This window comes from Octopus sinensis, linkage group LG9 (genome assembly GCF_006345805.1).
Source record: "Octopus sinensis linkage group LG9, ASM634580v1, whole genome shotgun sequence".
Taxonomy (NCBI): Eukaryota; Metazoa; Mollusca; class Cephalopoda; order Octopoda; family Octopodidae; genus Octopus; species Octopus sinensis.
The window spans coordinates 74,787,870-74,812,443 of NC_043005.1; the positions used below are offsets into that span (position 1 = coordinate 74,787,870).

Consider the following 24,574-nt stretch of genomic DNA (forward strand, 5'->3'; position numbering starts at 1 on the left):
CACAGGATGTGACAACGCTGGACCTCTGAATTACTGGTACAACTTATTTTTGGCAGTTGAGTGAACTGGAGCAATGTGAAATAAAGTGTCTTGCTCAAGGAGAAAACACAGTGCCAAGAACCAAACTCACAACCTTACAATCAGGAGCTGAATACACTAACCACTAAGCCAGTGGTTCCCAACCTGTGGGGTCCATGAACATGTTAAGCTGACAGACATTTCAATATCCTGGGGTCCGTGGGAAAACTTATTTAAATAAAAAGGTCCTTGGTAGTGAAAAGATCGGGAACCACTGCACTAAGCCATGCACCATAATTGACTTGGAAAAATCCCCTAAAAAGCACATGACTCATGCTCCAATATGGCCACAGTCCAACGACTAACTGAAACCGGTAATTGAAGAATTGAAAAATCAGTATTTTTTATCCCCAAAATATCTAATATTCTTAAATGCCTGTTAAGCTGAGTCTGTGATCCTGTTTCCACCCATTGACGATAGAATTTCTCTTAACTTACCTTACAATATTACTGAGAAAGGTGTAAATGCTGCTTAACTTATTCTTTCCTATTACAAAATAGTTTACCTTGTAGCTACATAAAGAATTGATATTTTTAGCTACATACATTATGCTATTTCTAAATGGTTAGAAATATAACTCCTAGAAATATCTAGAAATGTTTGCTTAATAATTTATTCTTGTTGAAGAGTGAATAGATATTTAATCTCTTACTATTCATGAAAGTAATGATTGATGTTTTTTATGTATTCCTACGGAAATGACTAAATTAAGAAACTAATGGTTTAAAGTTTGTTTTGCTTTTTGTTTGTGTGTGTATGTGTGTGTGAAAGGTATCGGCTCAGGTGTGGCAGTGTAGTCAATAAGTTTGCTTCCAAACCATATGGTTTCAAATTCAGTCCCACTACATGGCACCTTGGGAAACTGTTTTCTATTGTAGTTCCAAGCAAAGCAAAACTTGTGAGTAAATTTGGTAGATGAAAATTGAAAGGAATCCATATTACACACACACATACACATAACCCATGCCAGTGTGGACAACAGACATTAAATGATGATGATGATATATATTAATTTAAGTTTTTGTGGTCTGTTATAACAAAAACAATTTCAACTTTATCTGGTGAGTTACTCCAAGTACAAATTTATGATCATTAAACCAGAATATTGACTAAGAGTGGCTGTGTGGTAAGTAGCTTGCTTACCAACCACATGGTTCAGGGTTCAGTCCCACTGCATGGCACCTTGGGCAAGTGTCTTCTACTATAGCCTTGGGCCAACCAAAGATTTGTGGGTGGATTTGGTAGATGGAAACTGAAAGAAGCCCATCATATATATGTATGTATATATATATATATGTGTGTGTGTGTGTGTGTGACAACCGATGCTGGTGTGTTTGCGTCCCTGTAACTTCGCGGTTTGGCAAAAGAGACTGATAGAATAAGCAATAGATTTACAAAGAACAAGTTCTGGGGTCGATTTGCTTGACTAAAGGTGGTGCTCCAGCATGGCCACAATTAAATGACTGAAACAAGTAAAAAAGTAAAAGAGTTTTGGCCAGTTAAAACCATCATCAGACTGAGATGCATTGAAGTTACTCTTGGTTTTATATTGTCTCTATTAAGTTAAAAATCTTTCTTGGATGTGTGAATTTGACAGGTGTTTTGGATAAATTTTTATTGATTAAATTTGGGGTTATTATCCTGCTTGGAATTTATTCATGTACATAGAACTTCATAAACAAGTGTATATATTTAGGTATGTCTCTTTTGTTTGGTGGGCACAAAATATGTCAGTAGTTTTATTGGATTTAATCCTTTGTTTTAACAATGTAAAGGTCAAAGGTACAAAGTTGAGTATTTAAAACTTAGTAATTAGGTGTGTCAGCTTTTTCATAATGGAATTTTTTAGGTGTTCAAAAAAGAATGTAAATAGGTAGTATGTTTTAGCTGGTCAGTTTCTTCACTTGTTGTTCCTATTTAAGTATTTCCTGTTTTCATTTAGAAGGTAGGAGTTATTAGTCAGGCATTCCATGGTGCTGTTGGTGTAGAAAATTTTTCTTTTATGTTTTGATGTTGCCAGTGTGATCTTTGCCTGCATCGCCTTACTGGCACAGGTGCCAGTGGCCCATCGAAAACAACATTTGAGTGTGGTTGTTGCCAGTGTCGCTGGACTGGCTCCTGTGCAGGTGGCACGTAAAAAACACCTTTTGAGTGTGGTCGTTGCCAGTACCGCCTGACTGGCCCTCGAGCCGGTGGCATGTAAAAGCACCCACTACACTCACGGAGTGGTTGGTATTAGGAAGGGCATCCAGCTGTAGAAGCTCTGCCAGATCAAATTGGTTCGCCAGTCCTCAGTCAAATTGTCCAACCCATGCTAGCATGGAAAGTGGACATTAACCGACAATGATGAGGATGATTTTATTCACCACATTCCCCTCTCAGATTCACGCACTTATTGCAGCAGTCCATCAGTTTTTCTAAGCCCTGTAAAAGAACTCTGAAAGTTAGGCCTCCAACCAGACCTTTCACAAAACTTTTAAGCCGGGATCTTTTCAGCACCACCTCATATAAAGTTATAGGAATTCTTATTTATTTGTTTATATTTAATGATTCAAAAATGATTCTATCTTCATAATTTTCTATTTACGTGGAGTATTGTACTCTTTACAAAACATTTTATTGAAAGTTTCAAATTGGATGTTATCATTCCATCTCCTTGATGCGAAGTTGAGCATCTGGATAGAAAATATAGATGTCTTAATGCTTGTAGTTATTGCTATGAAATTTCAAACCTGTATGGGCACATTTTAAATTCGTTAATTACATTGGCAAGAACATGCACACACACACACAGACACACACACTCACACACAAACACACATACACCACACACACACATATACTCTCTCTCTCTCTTTCTCTCCTGATTTACAAAAGTGTATTTGAAATCTGAGGAATCAAAGGATTCCTGAGTTTGTGGCTCCGAAGAAGCTCCTACATAGTTCCTTGAGCCTCTCGGTGTCTCATGCATGTTTATTGCAACAAACTCTATATTATTAAATGGGATCCACATGTTTAACCCTTTTGAAAGCAACACACACACACACAGTGTGCCAAACACTTAATTCTTTTGTTACTGTTTAAATACACTGATTTTGTTTCATAGAAAAATATTATTTGTAAATCACTCAATGGGAGACATTCAATCACAGAACTCTAGAGTAAAGATTATTTGCCAACATAACATGGCAGTCCTGGTTAGGATGAATGTTACTGTTATTTAGCCCCAGGAGACATCGTCTCCAGCTGGAGATGATATTTCCTGGAGCTAAATAACAGTAACACTCTTCCTAACCAGGACTGCCACAGTATCTTGGCAAATAATCTTTACAGTTTTGTTTCAATTAATTTTGAAAATAACAAAAAATTTATTAAAATATATTTGTCCTAATGAAGCTAGTATTTCAAAAATAAATAGAATTTTGACAGAAGGTTTCTATTTAGATAACCATAAAATAGAGACTTTCTATCGAAACTAGATGTGGTCTTATGCAGGCTGGAACCAAAAAGGTCAAAGAGCCTGTAGCTATGAAACCTTATGACTCTTCCAAAACAGTCGCAGAAGTCTGGTACAGGCTTTGACCTGGCCAGCTTTTGTGATACCGTCCCACCCATACTAGCATAGAACACAGATGTTAAATGATGATATTTTGCCATACAAGTGAAACCTGATGTTATTGAAGCCTAGGAATCACCTGCTGATGCTTATTGACAATATATTCGTGCTATACATAGCTACAACACATTGACAGTTAAGAAAACTTGAATCATTTTTATTTATTGTACAACTTAAACATTTTAGGTTTCTCTTTCTTAATTTTTCTTATTCATGCTCGATATTCTATTTCAGCTCGTCCAGAATTTACAGACACTGTTGCCATTAAGCAAAGCCGACATCCCATTTTAGAAAAAATTGCAAGGGAGCCTCCTGTTCCAAACAATACTGTAAATATACTTTTAATTATTCTAATAAGTGAAAAATATTCCTTATTTTAGTGGGTGAGCTGAACTTGTTAAGAACTTGGATGGACCCACCTAGCTTTTGATCTTTAAAAAATCCTCTTATATTTTTTATTATTAGGAATTGCATAAAAATAATTATTAAAAATTTTCTGTGTATTGTAGAAGTATAACCAATTAATAGCAGAAAAATTTTAACAATAAAATCTGATATGGACCCTACTTTAGATGGTGAGGGAATAAAATACATTTAAAATTTTCTCAAACACAATAAATGAAATTAAATAGTTTCAGCTAGGATTTGAAACTGTATCACAAAATCATCCATAAGTATTGGGGTCGATACATCCAACTAAAAATTCTTGAAGGAGGTGCCCCAGCACAGCCACAGTCTAATGAATAAAACTAATAAAAGATAAAAGATAACAGGTAGTGAAAATGAGAGAAATAGGAAGTCATAAAAATATAACTTGTGTAAAGAACAAGCTTTAGTAACCTAATAAAATGCAGATACTGTAAATGCCACAAAATGATATACTGTACTATACTTTGGGAAGTAACAGTCATAAAATTTCTTTCTTTTAATGATAAGTGATTAATTAACACAAATTAGCACACATTCTTTTGACTCTAATTAGCATTTTCTTTAATTTGTTTCTGGTTGCTGGTTGTTTGAGTTCCAGTTATTTAAGTAGCAGATAAGAAGGAGTTCACTGTATATTTAATCCATGAGTCTATAGACAAAGCATATAGCATTAGTTTGAAAGAGTTTTATGAAATTTTAATAAGTAGGAGAAGGTAAATGTTGTTTAAGAAAAGGAATAGAAACAAATAAAAAAAAAGTGGTTGATAAGTCTAACAGAAAAACAATCCTCATTAATCATTAAATACCACAGAGTTATTTAAACATTCCATGCATATTTATAGAAGTAGTAGAAGAACCTGATTTGACTTTGAAAATTTGCAGAAGTGAAAAGCAACAGAAATTTGACAAACACTACAGAAAAAGTGGTAGCTATATGAGGTTAATCAACACAATTTTTTTTTTTTTTTTTGACTGTTTATTTTTTTTCCTTTTTCCTTTCTAATATGGGTTTGATTTTCCTGCAAAGTATCAGCTGAACACTGGGTTTGATGTAATTGACTCCTCCCCTCCTCTAAAATGACTGCCCTTGTGATAAAATTTGAAATCATCATCATCGTCGTCGTCGCCGCCGCCGTCGTCGTTAGCATGCTGGATGAAATGCTTAGCGATATTTCATTTGTTGCTGCATTCTGAGTTCAAATTCTGCCAAGCTCACCTTCGCCTTTCATCCTTTCGGGGTCAATAAATTAAGTACCAGTGAAACACCGGGGTCAATGTAATCAACTATACCCCTCCCTCAAATTTCAGGCCTTGGGCTTCCAGGTGAAAGGATTATTATTATTGTTATTATCATTATGTTGATACTGTAGTGACGCCAGGTTCCAGATGCCATTTTGGGATTTTCATCTGCACATGCACAAGGATTAGTGTTTTCCAGAAGGCCTGCCGGAAGTGCCTTATGAGCATGCTCAGTAATCAGCAGCAGCTAGCTTTTACTGCTATTCTTCTTTTGCTTCCTGCTGCCGAGAGAACCAGACGTGACCAGACAAGCTCCGAGTGAAGGCGAAAATACAACTTGGCGAGCTGTGAAGAATGCCTTCAACAATTGTGATTTAAACCGACTATGCTGTTTCCATCCCCATTCTCCTACAATACTATCAAATCTTAATGTTTAAATCAAATTTTTTGTAATTTCGTACTTGCATTATATTTTGTAACATATTCATATTTTATACATAGTATAAGGCGCAGGAGTGGCTGTGTGGTAAGTAGCTAGCTAACCAACCACATGGTTCCGGGTTCAGTCCCACTGCGTGGCATCTTGGGCAAGTGTCTTCTGCTATAGCTCCGGGCCGACCAATGCCTTGTGAGTGGATTTGGTAGACGGAAACTGAAAGAAGCTTGTCGTATATATGTATATATATGTATGTGTGTGTTTATGTTTGTGTGTCTGTGTTTGTCCCCCTAGCATTGCTTGACAACCGATGCTGGTGTGTTTATGTCCCCGTCACTTAGCGGTTCGGCAAAAAGAGACCGATAGAATAAGTACTGGGCTTACAAAGAATAAGTCCCAGGGTCGATCTGCTCGACTAAAGGCGGTGCTCCAGCATGGCTGCAGTCAAATGACTGAAACAAGTAAAAAATAAAAAAAAATAGTATATTTAGTTATCAGGAAATAACTTAATCATTCTTTTGTTTGTTTTTTCAGTATGCTTCTAATGACAGCAATTTTATTATTATTACAGGACCAAATATGGTAAGTATTAAGCCCTCGTACAATAATATTTGGAAAAAATAATTTGATCTAAAGATATAAATCCTATTAAAATTTGTTTGTAAACTTTACAGGATTCTCTTAGTTAAGAAACACTACTAAAGTCATGTTCTAAGACAGATTAGTATTAATCTGTTTTTCTTTATGAACAGCATATTCTTCTGAAATGGTTCTTCAAAATCAGGAGTAAAGTATCCATTTGTGACCATTTCGGCTTTTGTCAAAAGACTCTCTCTCTCTCTCTCTCACCCTCTCCCTCATATGCACAGGCACACACACACATACACACACACACACACACACACACACACACACTCTCTCTCTCTCCCTCTCCCTCATATGCACATGCACACACACACACACCACACACACACACACACACACACACACACACACACACACACACACACACACAACACACACACACACACACACTCCCTCTCTCTCTCTATCAGCAGCAGAAGCCCAACTGATCTCTAAGGGAATAAAAACAAAAACAATGAATTACAGTAATATTACCACCTCTGTATACTCGTCTAGTGATTAACCCTTTTGTTACTAACCCGGCCAAAACCGGCTCTATGGTAAAATGTCCTGCTTTCATAAGTTTTGAATTAAAATATTCCACCAAACCTTAGTCACAATTTACATTCCTAACACTAGCTGAATGATAACTGAGTTATTTTACTAAATTCTTTGTTATATTTAAAATGATTGAAAGAAACACAGAGCATCTCAAAATAAATACAGTAACGAAAGGGAAATTTTTTTAGGCTTACCAAAGTCATGCCTCTATATGAATTCACACAATGGTGTTCACCAATAGTGAAACACGTTTCTCACCATATAAACAGATAAGGATATGACTCATATGGTTATTGTACTTGGAGATGAGGAAAATATAAAGGTTGCATGGGAACCACTGATCTAGTAATTAATTAGGCTTTTCAAAGTCATGCCTTTGTACAAATTTATACAGGGGTATTTGCCATTGCTCACCAATAATGCTGCCTGTGAAACATGTTTCTCACCATATAAGTGAGTGTATGACACATGTGTTTATTGTGCTTGAAGATGTATGCAGGCTTGCAGCATATCCTGTGCATACATATAAGTAATAGTGATTTAGCACCCATCAACAGATGTGTAGTGCTGGCTATTAAATGGTGTTTTACTTGAGCACTGAGCATTCCATTATATGCTCCAGGCATTCCACCTATAGAGCAGGCTACAGTAAGGTAGCCACACAATTTTGTAAGACTGTTATTGCTATGTATGGGATAATACAGTACCTTGAACCATGAATGTTGTCCTGATGTTTGTGAAATACTAATGTCAAGTTTTATATGAGGTCTATGGAAAATTCCCAATTTTTTGGCCAAAAATAAGGGGTTGACTTTTGCATGGGATCAACTATTACTTGAGTATATACGGTGTGTATGTGTGTGTGTGTGTGTATGTATGTACATATATATATACATACATACATACACACACACATGTATATATAAATGTATACATGTGTGTGTGTATATATATACACACACATGCAAACATTGAAATTTACAAGTTTCTTTCATTCTCTCTCTGTTTATTTCTTCTTATCCCTTTCTGTTGAAGAGTGTCGGCTCGAAATGTAAAAAACTTTTTCATTTTTCCGAGTGTCAAACTAATACACTTGCTTGTTGTTCATACACCTGCCTTTGTCTGATGTTTTTCTATAAATTTCAACTATACACACACACACACACATATATAAACATGATGCACGCATACATACATACATACATACATACATACATACATAAACATGTAGAAATAAATATTTTTATTAAAAAAAAGTACAAAAACAAAGTATTAGTAAAAATAAATGAAAATTTTCAATAAACTTAATTTAATTACAGCAGCCATAGCCCTGCAGAAATGTATTTTCTTGATTACGATTAATTTAAAATCAATGTATCATATATTATTTATCATTCATTCAAAGATATTCAATTAAGATATAATACTATTTATCTTTTTTACTTGTTTTACAGAGTGGTAAATCAACATATCTACGGCAAGTTGCTTTGCTCCAAATCATGGCTCAAATTGGATGTTTTGTACCTGCGACATATGCTTCTTTTAGAATTTCTGATCAGATTTTTACTCGTATTGGCAGTGATGATGATCTAGAAACTAATGCCTCTACATTTATGCTTGAAGTGAGAATACTAACTTAATATTGTTCTAAATAAAACGATTGTTAAAAGTCCTTAATATATATATATATAAAGTAAACTCCGAATGACCCGTCCTTGTTTTCTTTGTATCGCCTATCTGGATGTTTTGTTGCCAATCCTCACCTATTTCTTAGTTAGGTAATATTTCCCTATGGCCAGACATGTCTTTTATTACGAAAGGCTTGGAAACACAACATGGCTTGTATGAAGAAGAAGCTCATTTACAACCATGACATGATATCGACACATAGGTACACATGAACACATGCACAGATGCTCTCTCCCTTTCACACACACATCACATACTTCTTTCAGTTTGCAAGTACAAAATTCACTCACAAGGCAACAAGGCATTGGTTAGCCTGGGGATTCTTTTATTTGTTTCAGTTGACTGTGGCCATGCTGGAGCACCACCTTTATTTGACTCTGGCCATGCTGAAGCACCACAAATTGACCCCCAGGACTTATTCTTTGTAAGCTTAGTATTTATTCTATCAGTCACTTTTGCCAAGCTGCTAAGTTATGGAGGCACAAACACACCAACATCAGTTGTCAAGTGATCGTAGGGGATGGGGACAAACACAGACACACACACAAATCTATCATCAGCATCATCATCATCATCATCATCATCATCATCATGTATATATATGTATGATGGGCTTCTTTCAGTTTCCATCTACAAATCCACTCACAAGGCTTTGGTTGGCTTAAGACTATAGTAGAAGACACTTGCCCAAGGTGCCACACAGTGGGACTGAACCCAGAACTATGTGACTAGGAAGCAAGCTTCTTACCACACAGCCACACCTGCGCCTATATATCATTTTTTTTATACTCGTTTCAGTCATTAGACTGTGGCCATGCTGGAGCACCACACACACAATTACAAAAGAGCTACCAATTATTTCATGCTTTAAGATACATTAGACTGGAAGGTTTATATAACATGCCATGTGTCCCCAAGCAAGCTTTCATGCCCAATGCATAATGTTAAATGTATTTATAAAAAAAAACAGGATGCTGGAAAACATGAGAAGAAAAAAAGAAGGAAAAACACGAAGAAAGTTAATGCAAAGATTGGAACAAGGGGAAAGGAAAAAAATTAAGAAAAGTAAGAAAACCAAAATCTGCATCCTCTTTGACAGTAGAAACCATAATTATGTAGTTACATTATACTGCATCAGCTACATTAATTATTGATTCTACAGTCAAAGAGGGTGAAGAGCTTATTTTCCTTACTTCTCTTCCATTTCTTTCCTTTCTTCTCATTCCACGTTTTACATTGACCTTCTTTGCATTTTTTTCCCCCTTTTTTAATTTTTTTGTCATGTTTTCTCATAGACCAATGTCTTTGTTTTAAGATGCATCTAATGTTATGAACTGAGTCTGGAAGATTGCTTGGAGACACATGGCATTATATGTTAATCTACCAATTTAATATATCTTAAGGCATGAAACTATAACTAGCTATTTTTGTAATTGTGTATATTAAATGATATTCATTTCTTAGTAGATGGAGCATTTATCTCTCAGTGGATAGAGTACTTGTGAGTAAATTTGGTAGATGGAAACTGAAAGAAGTATATATATATGTGTGTGTATATGTTTGTGTGTCTGTGTTTGTCCCCCAACATCGCTTGACAACCGATGCTGGTGTGTTTACATCCCCGTAACTTAGCAGTTTGGCAAAAGAGACCAATAGAATAAGTACCAGACTTACAAAGAATATGTCCTGGGGGTCGATTTGCTCAACTAAAGGCAGTGCTCCAGCATGGCCGCAGTCAAATGACTGAAACAAGTAAACGAGTAAAAGAGTATATGACTTCATCATCATCATTATCATAGTTTTAACATCCATTTTTCCATACTTGCATGGGTTAGATAGAATAATACACTGAGGCAAATTTTACTGTGGCAAGATGCATTTCCTGTTACCAACCCTTGCCCGTTTCCAAGGAAGGTAGTATTTCCCTGTGGCTGAATATGTATTTCATAGAAGATTGAAAATAAAGGGCACTAATTGCATGATGGCGATGCTCATTTTTATAACTAGCATACAAGACATGGAGACACACACATGCACACACACCAGCCAAGATTCTATTGTGGAACTGAACCTGAAGCCACTTGATTGGCAAGTGATATATGTGTGGCATCTTGAGCAAGTGTTTATTATTATAGCCTCGGGTAGACCAATGCTTTATGAGGGAACTTGGTTAGGGAGAAACAGCAGAAGTCAATTGGATGGATTTGACCCATAATACATACTGTATAACACTGATTCAGCTGAAGGACTATGTTAAAGGTACACGTATCTGTGCAGTATACTCAGCCATTTATGCTATTCATGCATAATTCATTGTGTTGGTGGTACTCAGTTGATCAAATAACAAGAATATTCAAAACTGTTGGAGACCATTTACTTGTGTGTGTGTGTGTGTGTGTGTGTGTGTGTGTGTTTGTGTGTGTGTGTGTGTGTGTTTGTGTGTGTGTGTGTGTGTGGTGTGCGTGTACGTATACATATATATATATATATGTATATGAATACATACATTTACAATCAATTTTGTTTCAGATGAGAGAGATCAACTACATTATTCAGAATGCTTCAGATACTTCACTAATAATAATTGATGAGCTCGGTCGAGGTAAGAAGAGCAGGTGTTATTTGCCATTAAATGCCTGGATGTTATGATTTCTTTTGCTTTCTTCATCATCATCATCATCATCTGCTTTGTCATTGTCATCATTACTGTTACCATCATCATCATCATCATTTTTATGTTTATTTGCCTTGCACAGGTTGGATGAGGCCTTCTTCAGTACAAATCTCACCACAAATTGTGGACTTTTGATCATCTTCTTCATCACTTCTTACCATCTCTTCCTCAGGCTGCCTCTTCCATTGGCATGGTCAGCAGGAAAGTGCATACAGAATAGTTTCATTGCTCTACAAGTATCTTGGACAGGTTCAGCTGACAGCACTTCCATGCCTGTAGAACTGGCAATACCCCTCAATAGCGGGTATTGCTCTTGAATGAGAAAGAAAATCCCTTTGTTGACAGAAGAGATATTAGCTCCCAGAACTTCATCTACCCTGTTCTTATATTGGCTGCTATATTTTGGAGAACCCACCTTTGTTGCTACTTAGTTCATATTGGGTAACAGAAGATATCAAATATCTCTTGGGGACATTCTTAGCAATTGAAAGAATTTATTTCATCAATGTACTTCCACTGAACTACCCCTGTGCATTTACTACTTATGAAGCCTTTTTTTATTTTCTCTTTGCCTCCTTTTGATCCCATACATCTTTTGAACATCATAATTTACAGTTTCTCTTTTACTCTCCCCAATGACATCTTGCTTCATAATGGTACACTGCCCTTTTGCAATCCAGAACTTGTAGCACCTCTGATCCTCTTGTTACAAAGCACTAGAACATTGGCAACCTTCTTACGTTCATATTCTTCCATGCCTATTATATCTGATATCTGGTTTCTCTTCTGGCTAATTAATGTTGCTTCCTGCCACCCATTGTTTTCTAATCTTTCCAGACTTGTCTCTTGATTTTTACTGCTCTGTTTATTGTACCATTTCACTGCCTTATTACATCATGCTACTTTTTATTTGGCCAGAACCTAGATCCAACTATTGTATGTTGTTCTGTAAAAACACCTTATTTGTATATATGTCACCTAGAACTTCTCTCAACCTTTGTCTAACAGTGGGGTCCTTGAGCATAATCCTATGAACCCGGAAAAATTTAAAACAGAGAGTTACTTACTTGCAAATAAATGTGTTAACATGTGACATTATTGACTGAGGTTACCATGGTCTTTTCCGTAGGCTTTTCTTTCCACAGATAAATTTTATCTGCTTCCCCCTTTACACTTTACACCATGACATTTCTGTGATACACGATCCCTATTGATCTTTTTTTTTCTTTCCTTTTTACAATCCCTTTTGATCGAAAACCTACCCCACTTTTTTTTTACTCTCTCCAAAAAGAAAAGCTCTACTTTGTAATTTATTTCGTCTGTGTTCAGCCCTGTGTAGCTAATAAAGAAACATAACAATGGGGTCTTTCAGCTCCCATACCTTCCTTCTCTCCAAATTTTCTCATGTTTTCAGGCAAGTCTCACTCTAGTGCCACCAATCACCATCTCTATGTTCTTGGATATATTCTTTACCTAAGAAAAGCTATGCACTTACAATTATCTGTCTATCCAATTTCCTGATATGTATGAAGTCTATCTAGATTCAGTATTCGGCTGATTGGTAGTTGACCAGATGGCTGACAAGTCTCTTGAAATTAGTGTTGTAACTGATTAGGTCATTTGCATCACTAAGTCCAAGAGTTTTGTTCCTTCATCATTTCTTGTGTTATGTCCATAGCTGCTATATATGCAGGTGTAACCATCATGGTATTACTCAAATATCCATTAAAGTCCTCCCTTTTGATAATGAAATCACAAAAATGGTTTTAAATATTGTACTTAAAACTATGTCAGGCTCTGTCTCATGACTCATTCAACAGCTTCACAATAAAAATGCAGTAAAAATCGTTTTTATACTGTTTACATTATTTCATATTTTCCCATCAGCTATATAAATTAGAAAGAAAGAAATTTATTCACTATCATCATCATCGTCATTCTCATTTAACATCCATTTTCCATGCTGGCATGATATGTATATAATCTTTTTTACTTTAGGCACAAGGCCTGAAATTTTGGGGGAGGGGACCAGTCAATTAGATTGACTCCAGTACGCAACTGGTACTTAATTTATCAGGCAGCGAGCTGGCAGAACCGTTAGCACGCCGGGCGAAATGCGTAGCTGTATTTCGTCTGCCGCTACGTTCTGAGTTCAAATTCCGCTGAGGTTGACTTTGCCTTTCATCCTTTTGGGGTCGATTAAATAAGTACTAGTTACGCACTGGGGTCGATATAATCGACTTAAACCATTTGTCTGTCCTTGTTTGTCTCCTCTGTGTTTAGCACCTTGTGGGTAGTAAAGAAATAGGTACTTAATTTATCAACCCTGAAAGGATGAAAGGCAAAGTCAACTTCAGCGGAATTTGAACTCAGAATATAAAGACATGAAATACTGCTAAGCATTTCGCCCGACATGCTAACGTTTCTGCCAGCTCACCACCTTATGATATGTATATAATAAACAACAATAATATATAACCATTGTAGTGTGAATATAAAAAAAATAGGAAATAATGACAATGATCAAACAAACATTCTCATACTTACTGTAGCTTTTCACAATTTCCTGTTCATTGTTCTGGGAAATAGTGAATACATTTTTAGTATTAAATACACAGGTGACCTAAGGATGAAAGTAGTCATATGTAGCTGTAACACTACTTGAAAATATGTTACACTTTTGAGCAAAAACAAAAACTTACGAAATTTTTTCAGGATCTGCTGAAAAACTTGGTGATACAAATTTTGATTACATGCCTGAGAAAAGGCAACATTTGAAGGCAGCTCCCATTGTATTCTGTATGGCTTTAGTACAAACAGTATTACCATCTTAATACCATCATGATTATCATCAGCAGCATCAATAATATTGGCAAGCCTTGGTCTCTTTATATTTTGAGAATTATAAAAATAAATGTTGGAGTATTTGTGAACACTTATTCATTTTAGAAAATTTGTAGAAATTTTGCTTTCCTTGTATTGGGTGGCTGTGTGGTAAGTAGCTTGCTTACGAATCACATGGTTCTGGGTTCAGTCCCACTACGTGGCACCTTGGCCAAGTGTCTCCTACTATAGCCTTGGTATGCGTTGTGGTGCTATCTTGTTGGAACCATAGATCATCCAGATTATAATCAGTGAGTAACTGGATGACTTCTGGATGGAGAAGCCTTTTGAGCAGTGCACAATAATGGTCTGATGTAACTGTTACTGTAACACTTTCCTCTTCGAAAAAATAAGGACTCCACATGCTGAAATCACCCATGGCACACCAGACAATAACCATGGTACTAGAGAGTGGTCATTCATGGGATTCACAAGGGTTATTGTCTGACTGGTATCGAAAGTTTTGTTTATTAACCATCCCTGCTAAGTGGAAGTGTATTTCATCACTGCAGATCAGAACAGCTGCTGGGAGGAGGATCTGGAGAATGACTTGGCACAAAGTTGTGCAGGTTTCATAATCCCTCTTGCTTGACTCCTGTACAACCATTATCTTGTGGGGATGTATGTGGAGAGACCTGTGTAAGATTCTGCAGACACTTCGATTTTACATGTGTAAGGCAGATGCTTCTGACTTATTTTAGCAAATAAAATAATTTGCTAGGTGAAGTCTTCGTCAACAGGTATGCCAAGGTACGCCAGGTATGTGTTTATGTTTAATCTTGGCATACCTGTTGACAAAGACTTCGCCTAGCAAATTATTTTACTTGCTAATATAAGTCAGAAACAATGGTCCAGGAAATAGATGATAAATGTTTTTATTTTTCATTTCCTTTGAGAATTTATCCCTAATTAGTGGTTTGGACTTTAGCTGTTCCTTCAAGCATAAGGGAGTACTATGATAGAAACCTCTTAATGTGTTTAAATGTACACTGTATTTTATGTATGTATGTGTGTATATAATTGATGACCTGATATCACATAATGTATGTTTGTTGTTAAATGTTTTTTGGCTGTGTTATTTCGTCTAGGGACTTTGCTTCAAGAGTAAATTGAATATACAACACCAATGAGCTGAAATAACAGTGAAATATCATTATCTGTCATTCTTGTTCACCTCCAGGGTGATTCATTTTGCCTGGCTTTCAATACACTGTGTCTTTATAAAGGGACTTTCTTTGGGTGAAATATCGCAGCCAAAAAGCATTTTACAACACACCTACATTAAGTGCATGGCATCAATAATGTTTACATTACAGAGCTGCTTGTAACTCAAAATCTGAATTATATTTTACTTGTACAGCACTGTTGCACATCAGCAGAGTGCTGCTGGACTGGCTCCTGTGCAGGTGGCACGTAAAAATCACCATTTGAGTGTGGCCATTGCCAGTACCATCTGACTGGCCCTCGTTCCGTTGGCACGTAAAAGCACCCACTACACTCTCGGAGTGGTTGGCATTAGGAAGGGCATCCAGCTGTAGAAACACTGCCAGATCAGATTGGAGCCTGGTGCAGCCATCTGGTTCACCAGTCCTCAGTCAAATTATCCAACCCATACCAGCATGGAAAGCTGACGTTAAACGATGATGATGAGGAGGAGGAGGAATATATATTTCAGGCTAGCAATTTAAATTTGTTTTGAGGGTAAAATGAGAGTATAGTATTGATGAGCTGAAATAACAGCAAAATATTGACATCTGTCATTCTTGTTCACTTCTGGAGCAATTCATTTCACCCAACTTTGAAGTATGCTGTGTTTTTTAACACTCTACATCTTTAAAAGGATTTTCTCTATAAAAAGCTGCAAAAACGTGTTTAACAACACACATATATTAGTTTCAAATTTTGGTACCCAAGGCCAGAAAGTTCTGGAGAGGACCCTAACACCCAACTGCTACTTATTTTATTGAATCCCTAAGAATGAAAGGCAAGGTCATTGTTGGCAGAATTTGAACTCAGAACATAAAGACAGACAAAATGCTTCTAAGCATTTTGCTTGGCATGCTAAAAATTCTTCCAGCTCACTGACATATTAAGTATGTGACATTGTAGAACTACATCTAACACAAAATTTGAATACACACACACACACACACACACACATTCACATATATATTAAAGAATACTGAATTATTCATTATAACATAATTGTTCTTCATTTCAAAGTATCTGGGCATAACTTTTGGATGTATCGAAATGAATTTTATTATTCTTGCTTTTAAAGGAACCAGTGTCAAAGAAGGCTTGGGAATTTGTTATGCAATATGTGAATATCTTTTGAGTACAAAGGTATGAATAATTGTTATATAATTTTTAGGGCAAAATATGAGACAATATATTACTTGATCCTGACAGTGTAGACTTATTTTTTTCATTAAGCTGCATGTATTTACTTTTTCCCCTGTAAAAAGATTTGTGCATGGTCTGATCAATAAGTATCCGGACTGTTGGCATAGTAATGATGCTAAAGCAAGCAGAGTGAAGTTGCTTGGCACAGATTGATCTTGAACACTGCTGTGTATGCACACCAAGTTTTAACATTCTAGCTCACTTCCACTGTTTACAGTAGTGCTTGGAAGGGAGCTGTGTAGCGTGTGATCATTGCATTGACCACGACAAAGCTGAGCAGAGAATTTGCATCAAATTTTACCAAAAGCTTGGTGATACCTGCTCAAAGACCTATAGTTTACAAACAGTTTTCATCGTTCTCAACAAAATCAAGGAGATCTTGTGCAACTGAAACTCGAATGTCTTTTTGGTCAACTGCAAATTGTTTTGGCACAAACTTGGCAGATATGCATTTCATACCCAAATCTTCAGTGATAATGGACTGAACTGAACTGTAACTAATCTGCACATCCTCTGATAACTTATGGATAGTGATTCAATGATTTCCCCTCACAGCTGCAAACACATCTGCAATGTTTTTCTCAGTTCTGCTGGTTGCAGGTCTCCCAGAATGTTTGTCAATATCCACATTTTTTTGGCCATCTTGGAAACATCTGAACCACTCATACACTTGTGTGTGGCTCATACATTTCTTTCCATACACTTTCTGCAATTTAGTGTAGGCCTCTGAGCAGGTACTGCCATGACAACTTTCTCTATCATAGTCAATGCAACGATCACACGCTACACACCTTCCTACCAAGTGCTACTGTAAACAGTGGAAATGTGCTAGAACATTAAAACTTAGTGTGCATGCACAGCAGAGTTCAAGGTCAATTTTTGCAAAGCGGCTTCACTCTGTGTGGTTTAGTTTTATTACTATGGCAACAGTCCAGATACTTGTTGATCAAACCTCGTATATAGGCATGACTGTGCTGTTAAGAATTTTACTTCCCAGCCATGTGATTCGGTGTTTGATATCACCATGTAACATGTTGGGCATGTGTTCTACTACAGCTTTGGTTTGAGTCTGTAGAAATGTGGGAACAATATTTCATAGATGGAAAATGTGTGGAAATCACCTATACACACCTTGAATGGTTTAGTTGAACAGACCAATCCCAGTACTTATGTTTTGTAAAGTTCTCGTGCTTGTTCCATCGATTCCTTTTGCTGAATTGCTAAGTTACGAGACATAAACAAGCCAACACTTGTTATCAAGTGGTATTGGGGGATAAGTACAACACAATGACACACATAGATAAAGAATTATATATGAACAACACACTTTTTTCAGTTTCCATCTACCAAATTCATTCACAGGGCATTATTGGTCAGCTTGTGTCTATAGTAGAAGACACTTGCTGAAGATGCCACACACTGGAATTGAATCCCAAACCATGTGGTTTGGACATAAGATTCTTACCACACAGCCACACCTAAACCTATTATATCCATGCCTGCTCCTATTTCTATTTGTAAATTACTTTGGTTGCCTCAAAAGAAATTCAGGGTTTTCACTTAAAATTAGTTTAATGTTAAATGGTTTTTTACTACAAAAATTGTTTGTACATAAATTTATTAACTATGTCTCATTATTTTACAGGCTATAACACTTTTTGTTACCCACTTTATGGAATTGACTAATCTTGATGAAGTTTATCCTAATGTTGAGAAGTAAGTATGTTTCTGTCTCTCTCTCTCTCATTCTTTGTTCCTTTTAATATCATGTCACAGTTATAAAATTGAAAGATGTGCAAACATAGGCGCAAGTGTAGCTCTGTGGTCAAGAAGTATGCTTCCCAACCGTATAGGTAGATTAGGTAGATGCAAACTGAAGGAATCCTATTATGTGTGTGTGTGTGTTTGGGGGTTGGCATATCCCTTGTCTTTATTGATGATGGTTGTATGTATATATATATATATATTTTTTTTTTCTCTCCTTTTTTTTCTCTCCTTTTTTTCTCTCCTTGTTTCTCTCCTTGTTTTTTTCTGTGTATCTTTCTGTAGAAGAGCGTAGGGTCGAAACATAAAAGACTTTTTCTATTCCTGAGCGCTATACTAATACATCTGTTTGTTTGTACACCACCTGCCTTCGTCTTTTGTTTATTTTCATAAACTTTCCCTTTATATATATATATATATATATATATATATAGAGAGAGAGAGGGAGAGAGGGGTACCCTGCAGTGAGACTGAACCCAGAACCATGTGATTGAGGAGCAAACTTTCTTTCTACTCTAGGCACAAGGGCCTGAAATTTTTGAGGGAGGGGACCAGTTGATTAGATCGATCCCAGTATGCAACTGGTACTTAATTTATCAACCCCGAAGGGATGAAAGGCCAAGTTGACCTCGGTGGAATTTGAACTCGGACATGAAGACAGATGAAATACTGCTAAGCATTTTGCCCGGTGTGCTAAAGTTTCTGCCAACTTGCCACCTTTAAGGAGCAAACTTCTTACCACACAGCCACACCTATACCTATAAATTCATGTATCCTTCGCTTTTTCTTGATATCAGGTACTAATTATAAACAAATATCACCACTTTTGATTAAATTTTTTTCTGAAAAATATTTTATCCTATATTAGTAGTAGATTTATTACCATTCACTTAGGGACTGGTAACCACTATAAACTGTGGTTCAGAATAGTTCACATGTGTGCTGAGGCTAGCTAAAAGATTTTACATTCATTTCTTATCGTATTTTCTACTGAAGAGGGAAGGATCCATAGGATTAATCTTGAAATTGATTCAATATAGAAATAATGAACTTTTTTAAAAAAATAAAAATTCTGTTAGCTAGCTTTCCTCGATTTCAGCACAACATGTATTTATAGTGATTGTAAAATGAAATGTGGAAATTAACGATTTAATGTCTGTTCTCAGCATATTGACATGGAAATAATTTTTCTTTTGCTCTTGTTTATAAGTTGTTTATAATTTTAACCTTTAAAAGTATTTTAATATGCTGCCACCTTTGATGAAAGTTTTTTCTGAAAAAAATTTTATCCTATATTAGTATATATATATATATATATATATATATAAATTTAAAATAAGATAAAATCTTTATAAGAATTTATCAAGTAGTCAGCTTGAAAACCTCATAAGGGAAGAATTTATAGTTATTCCCCTTAAATATATTTATTTACATTAAAGGCATTACTACATGTAAATGCCTCATGCTATTAGGGACTCATAAAATCAAAACTACCATAATAAATACACAGTGTACCGAATGCGAGGGAATGCAACTTTTGAAGCCAACCCTTAAAAACAGATAGTTTTAAAGGGTTGGCTTCAAAGGTTGCATTCCCCCATGTTTGGTACATTGTGTATTTATTACGGTAGTTATGACTTTAAGAGTCCCTCATAGCATGGGGCATTTATGTGTAGTAATGCCCTTAATGTATATATATATATTGGTAATTATGTGGATAAACGAATTAGATATTTTAAATATAACAGTTGTATATTCACATAACTGCCTCTATATCTGCTCAACTTGATCCTTCTTATAGCCACTCTTTACTCCATGGAATTGATCCCCTGTAAAGACATAGTAGTCTAACTATGAATCATTTAAATGCTACTGCTACTGTCTTCTATACTCAGCATCTCTGGATCTCATCCATGGATTATATATATATATATATATATATATATATATATGTATGTATGTATGTATGTATTATATTATATTATATTATATGACTAGTATACACACACACACACACACACACACATACACACTGCTGTACATTATTTTCTAACAGTTTGACTTGGCTCCATACAACTTAGGACTCATCAAATGAATCTGTCTCCTCAGTATTGTTGAGACCGAATGAGACATATCCAAGATGACTTCCAGATGTTGGACTATATATAGTTTTATAGCATTAATAACCATTTCCTTTTTGTTTTAAGTTTATCCGTGTCCAGTTATATTTATCATCCAACTGATATGATCCACCTGATAATGTAATTATTTATATAGCTATGATAAGAATGAAAATAATATGAAATTGTATGATATGCTTCAGGAGATCTCTGAATTTATCTCGTGTCTTTGTTTGTTTGTTTGTTTGTTTGTTTGTTTGTGTGTGTGTGTTTGGGTATATGTGTTTGTATATGCATGCATGTATTTGTGTATGTGTTTGCAAGTGTGTGTGTTTGTGTGCCTGTGTGTTAGTGTTTGAGAGAGAAAGAGAGTGTGTGTGTGTTTGTATTGTGTATGTGTGTGTGTTTTTACGCTTGTGAATGTATGGTGTATGTATTCAGTGTTTGTGTATGGTGTTTGTGATTTGTGTGTGTATGTGTAAGTCTACAGGTGTTAGTGTTTGTATACAGGTATGGTTGTGTTGTGTGCATGTGTATTTTTACATGTGTGCATGTACAATGTATGTATACAGTGTATAGTGTGCTTTGTGTGTGTGTCTACTATAATTAAATTATGAGATAACCATAAATTATTTGGTTAGGTAATATATATAAAAAAATGCATGTATTTTCGTGTTTTGTTGCTGTTTTAATTGTTGTTTAGCCCAGGTCATCCATGAGAAAGCATACCTACAATCCAAGATATTCCATTTGTGACCCTCCCTACCATATTTATAGACATAGTTTACCAAGAGCCACATTATCCAATATGTCCTCTTTTTTACAAGATGGCATTTGAGAGAGATGCTGTAGATATTTGTAACTGATCTAAATATTATGTATATTTCTTTATTACCCACAAGGGGCTAAACACAGAGGGGACAAACAAGGACAGACAAAGGTATTAAGTTGATTACATCGACCCCAGTGCGTAACTGGTACTTAATTTATCAACCCTGAAAGGATGAAAGGCAAAGTCGACCTCGGCAGAATTTGAACTCAGAACATAACGGCAGACGAAATACGGCTACGCATTTCGCCCAGCATGCTAATGTTTCTGCCAGTTCACCGCCTTAAATCTAAATATTATGTAGATCCACCTATCCCATTATTGGTTAATGTCAGTGAGTCAAGCCACAATTTTTTTTATTTTCCTGCATTTCTCAAAATGGAAGAAGAGCCACTATCTAACCCCGAAACAAAGCTCTTTCATTAGAATTTAGTCCACATCAATAGGGCCATCATGTACGTATGTGTGTACAGATGAAGGCACATGGCTTAGTGGTTAGGGCAGTCGGCTCATGATCATGATGTCATAAGTTCAATACCTGGTGGTGCATTCTTTCCTCAAGCAAGATATTTTGTTTCATGTTGCCCTAGTCCACTCAGCTGGTAAAAATGAGTAGTGCCTCTATTTTAAAGGGTTGGCCTTGTTACATCCTGTGTCATGCTAAATCTTCCAGAAAACTAAACTACATTAACAGTATGCATGTCTTTGGAGTGCTCAGCTAATTACACATTAATTTCATGAGCAGGCTGTTCCATCGATTGGATCAACCAGGACACTCATCATCGTAACCAATGGAGTACCAGTTATGTATGGACCTGCATACATAACTACATACTGGCTGTCAACTTGTAAACAAGTATGACCATCACTGATTAATTATCTTATCCTAGATGTTAAAGACAATGGCTGTCAGCAATCATTGCTGAAATTTAAAGTCAATAACAGCTTGCACAACAATGCTAAGACTCTCACCTACAAAGTGAAGTAGTCCAGAAACAAACAAAAGCAAGATCTGTGGCATCATAATGAGGCAGGTGTTATTTTGGAATTTCCTTTCCTTCTATGTAAATTGAGGTAACGACCCTTCCAGTGGTCTATCATGTATGGAGATATTACATCTGGTATATCTTGGTCCTCGCACAGAAGTGGGCATAGCAAAAAGAAGAATCAGTCGACATCATTGGATGCAAATGAAGTCACAGATGTTATATCAAAGTTTTCCTTCTCCTATAAAGATGTCTAAATAAGTTTAGGGGTCTCTCACTCGTATCTGTTGGACGGCCGATGTCCCTACTGAGTTCATCCATTTTTTGACAGATATTACTTTTTGTCCTGCATAGTCTCTAATAGAGTTGCTGGTTTAGTCACCGATAGCCCAGTCATGCAACAAGTTGTAATGGGTTACTTGTTACTAGTAAACAACAAGTTACCTGACATGACATGCGAACACACACACACACACACACACATTGTTGACTAAGTTCAAACAAAAGAGACTTGTTTTTCGGTTAGAAATTGAATCTCTCATTACTAAAAATAATAATAATGAAATTAATTGTATACAGTGCTCAGGTGCACTACAACTTGTCAGAAAGTGCATATAATACATGCAGTAATGTAGAAATGTCTGGAAAGCGAACAATGTATGAGTCAGATACATGCTTGTGTGTGTATGGAGGGGAGAAAATCAAGTGTAGTGTTGGCGAATCTCAGGAAGCATGGAAGTTTTGAAGGATGCAGTGCTCCGACAACTAACAACTGATGCCGGCAGTTTGTTCCATGCTTCAGCAACTCTCAGCGTGAAAAAATGTTTCCTGAAGTCATGGGAGCTGTGCTGTTTTCTTTTCTTACTTTGTAAATATGTCAACAGGTGTTAGATGGGTGGAGTTTGAAAAGGTGCTCAAATTTATTGTTTGTACGATGGTTGATAATTTTATGGGTGTCTGCCAAGTCAGCTGCCAGACGTCGGAGTTTCAATGTGTCCATGCCCAGGGAAGTAAGGCGTTCAGGATATGGCAACTGCCTGATGGAGGGTATTCTTTTGGTTGCACGTCGCTGAACAGCATCCAGACGATTGATATCCTGGGCAAGATAGGGGTTCCAGACCGGTGATGCAAATTCCAGGTGAGGTCTTACCATAGACATTATTCAATGTGTCTCCTCTTTCTCTTGAAATATGAGGGAGATTTGGCTGCTATTTCTAGCAGCCGAACAACCGTGTAGAGGCTACCACTCGTATTTTTAGAACTGTTATTTCAATGGTGATGATAATGATGAATATTTTTTATTACTTTCCCTATGACTACAAAGAGAATATATTATAAACTCTTTCAAATATATTGTTTAATGGTCAGTTGTGATTATCAGTGTAGGCAGGCATCCCTGAAAACTACTTTTGGTTGCTTTTATTATTTTAAGAAAGTATGTAGCCACCTGTTGATGTGTGAACTTAAATGATTTTCACATCTGGGGCGTATTTACGGAACTCACTGGCAACAGGATTTTCAAATAGATATTCCACATAAATTTATAATTCAATTTAAGATGTTATTAGCTTGGCTAGCTGACTCATGCTTCATTACTTATTAGTCCAGTTATATACTGTCTCCATTTAGGCCCACTCAACTCATCTGTTTCTCTTTTCCTTACATTACCTGTACTGTCACAACACTTTGTGGCTACATTAATAATTTGTCCAATTTGCCTTTCATCCTTCCAGGGTTAACAAAATAAGTACCAGTTGAGAACTGGGGTCAATGTAATCCCGAACTTGCTGGCCTTGTGCCCAAATTTGAAACCAATATTTTTATGAGAATCAAAAGAAATAGGAATGTTATTTAAAATTCTGCAAGAAATATCTGAATCTCAACATTAATATATATATATATTAATAGTTGATAAGCTTAAAGCTTATTAGCGATCACTGTTTAATAACTAAAGAAAGTAGGGTTCTGTACAGTTGTGGGCTCAAGTCTCTTGCATACAGAAACCCTACCTTTTTCTGTTGGGGCTTATATGCCCCAATATTAGATTATTTTCTTTAGTCATTACATGATGATTGCTTATATGTAAGCTTTAAGCTTATAAAATGTTATTATCATTTACAAATTGTAAAAATCACTGCTTCTTCTCAAATGCCCTGCCCCTCTCATAATTCCTTGTCTTGAGTGTTGCTTGGTTTCCCTGCCATGCGGGCCACTTAAAAGCATCTAGTCCACACTGTAA

The 24,574-nt window shown here is 36.2% G+C and overlaps 1 protein-coding gene across 1 annotated transcript in view; it reads left to right on the plus strand.

The window, feature by feature from the left end:
- Window positions 1–24,574, plus strand: part of LOC115215446 (mutS protein homolog 4-like) — an 85,836-nt gene that overhangs the window by 52,160 nt on the left and 9,102 nt on the right. The window contains exons 18-23 of the mRNA XM_029784609.2: window positions 3,930–4,024; window positions 6,334–6,381; window positions 8,439–8,606; window positions 11,203–11,275; window positions 16,512–16,576; window positions 18,282–18,352. Of these exons, the coding sequence (XP_029640469.1) occupies window positions 3,930–4,024; window positions 6,334–6,381; window positions 8,439–8,606; window positions 11,203–11,275; window positions 16,512–16,576; window positions 18,282–18,352 (520 nt within the window). The remainder of the gene's footprint in view (window positions 1–3,929; window positions 4,025–6,333; window positions 6,382–8,438; window positions 8,607–11,202; window positions 11,276–16,511; window positions 16,577–18,281; window positions 18,353–24,574) is intronic.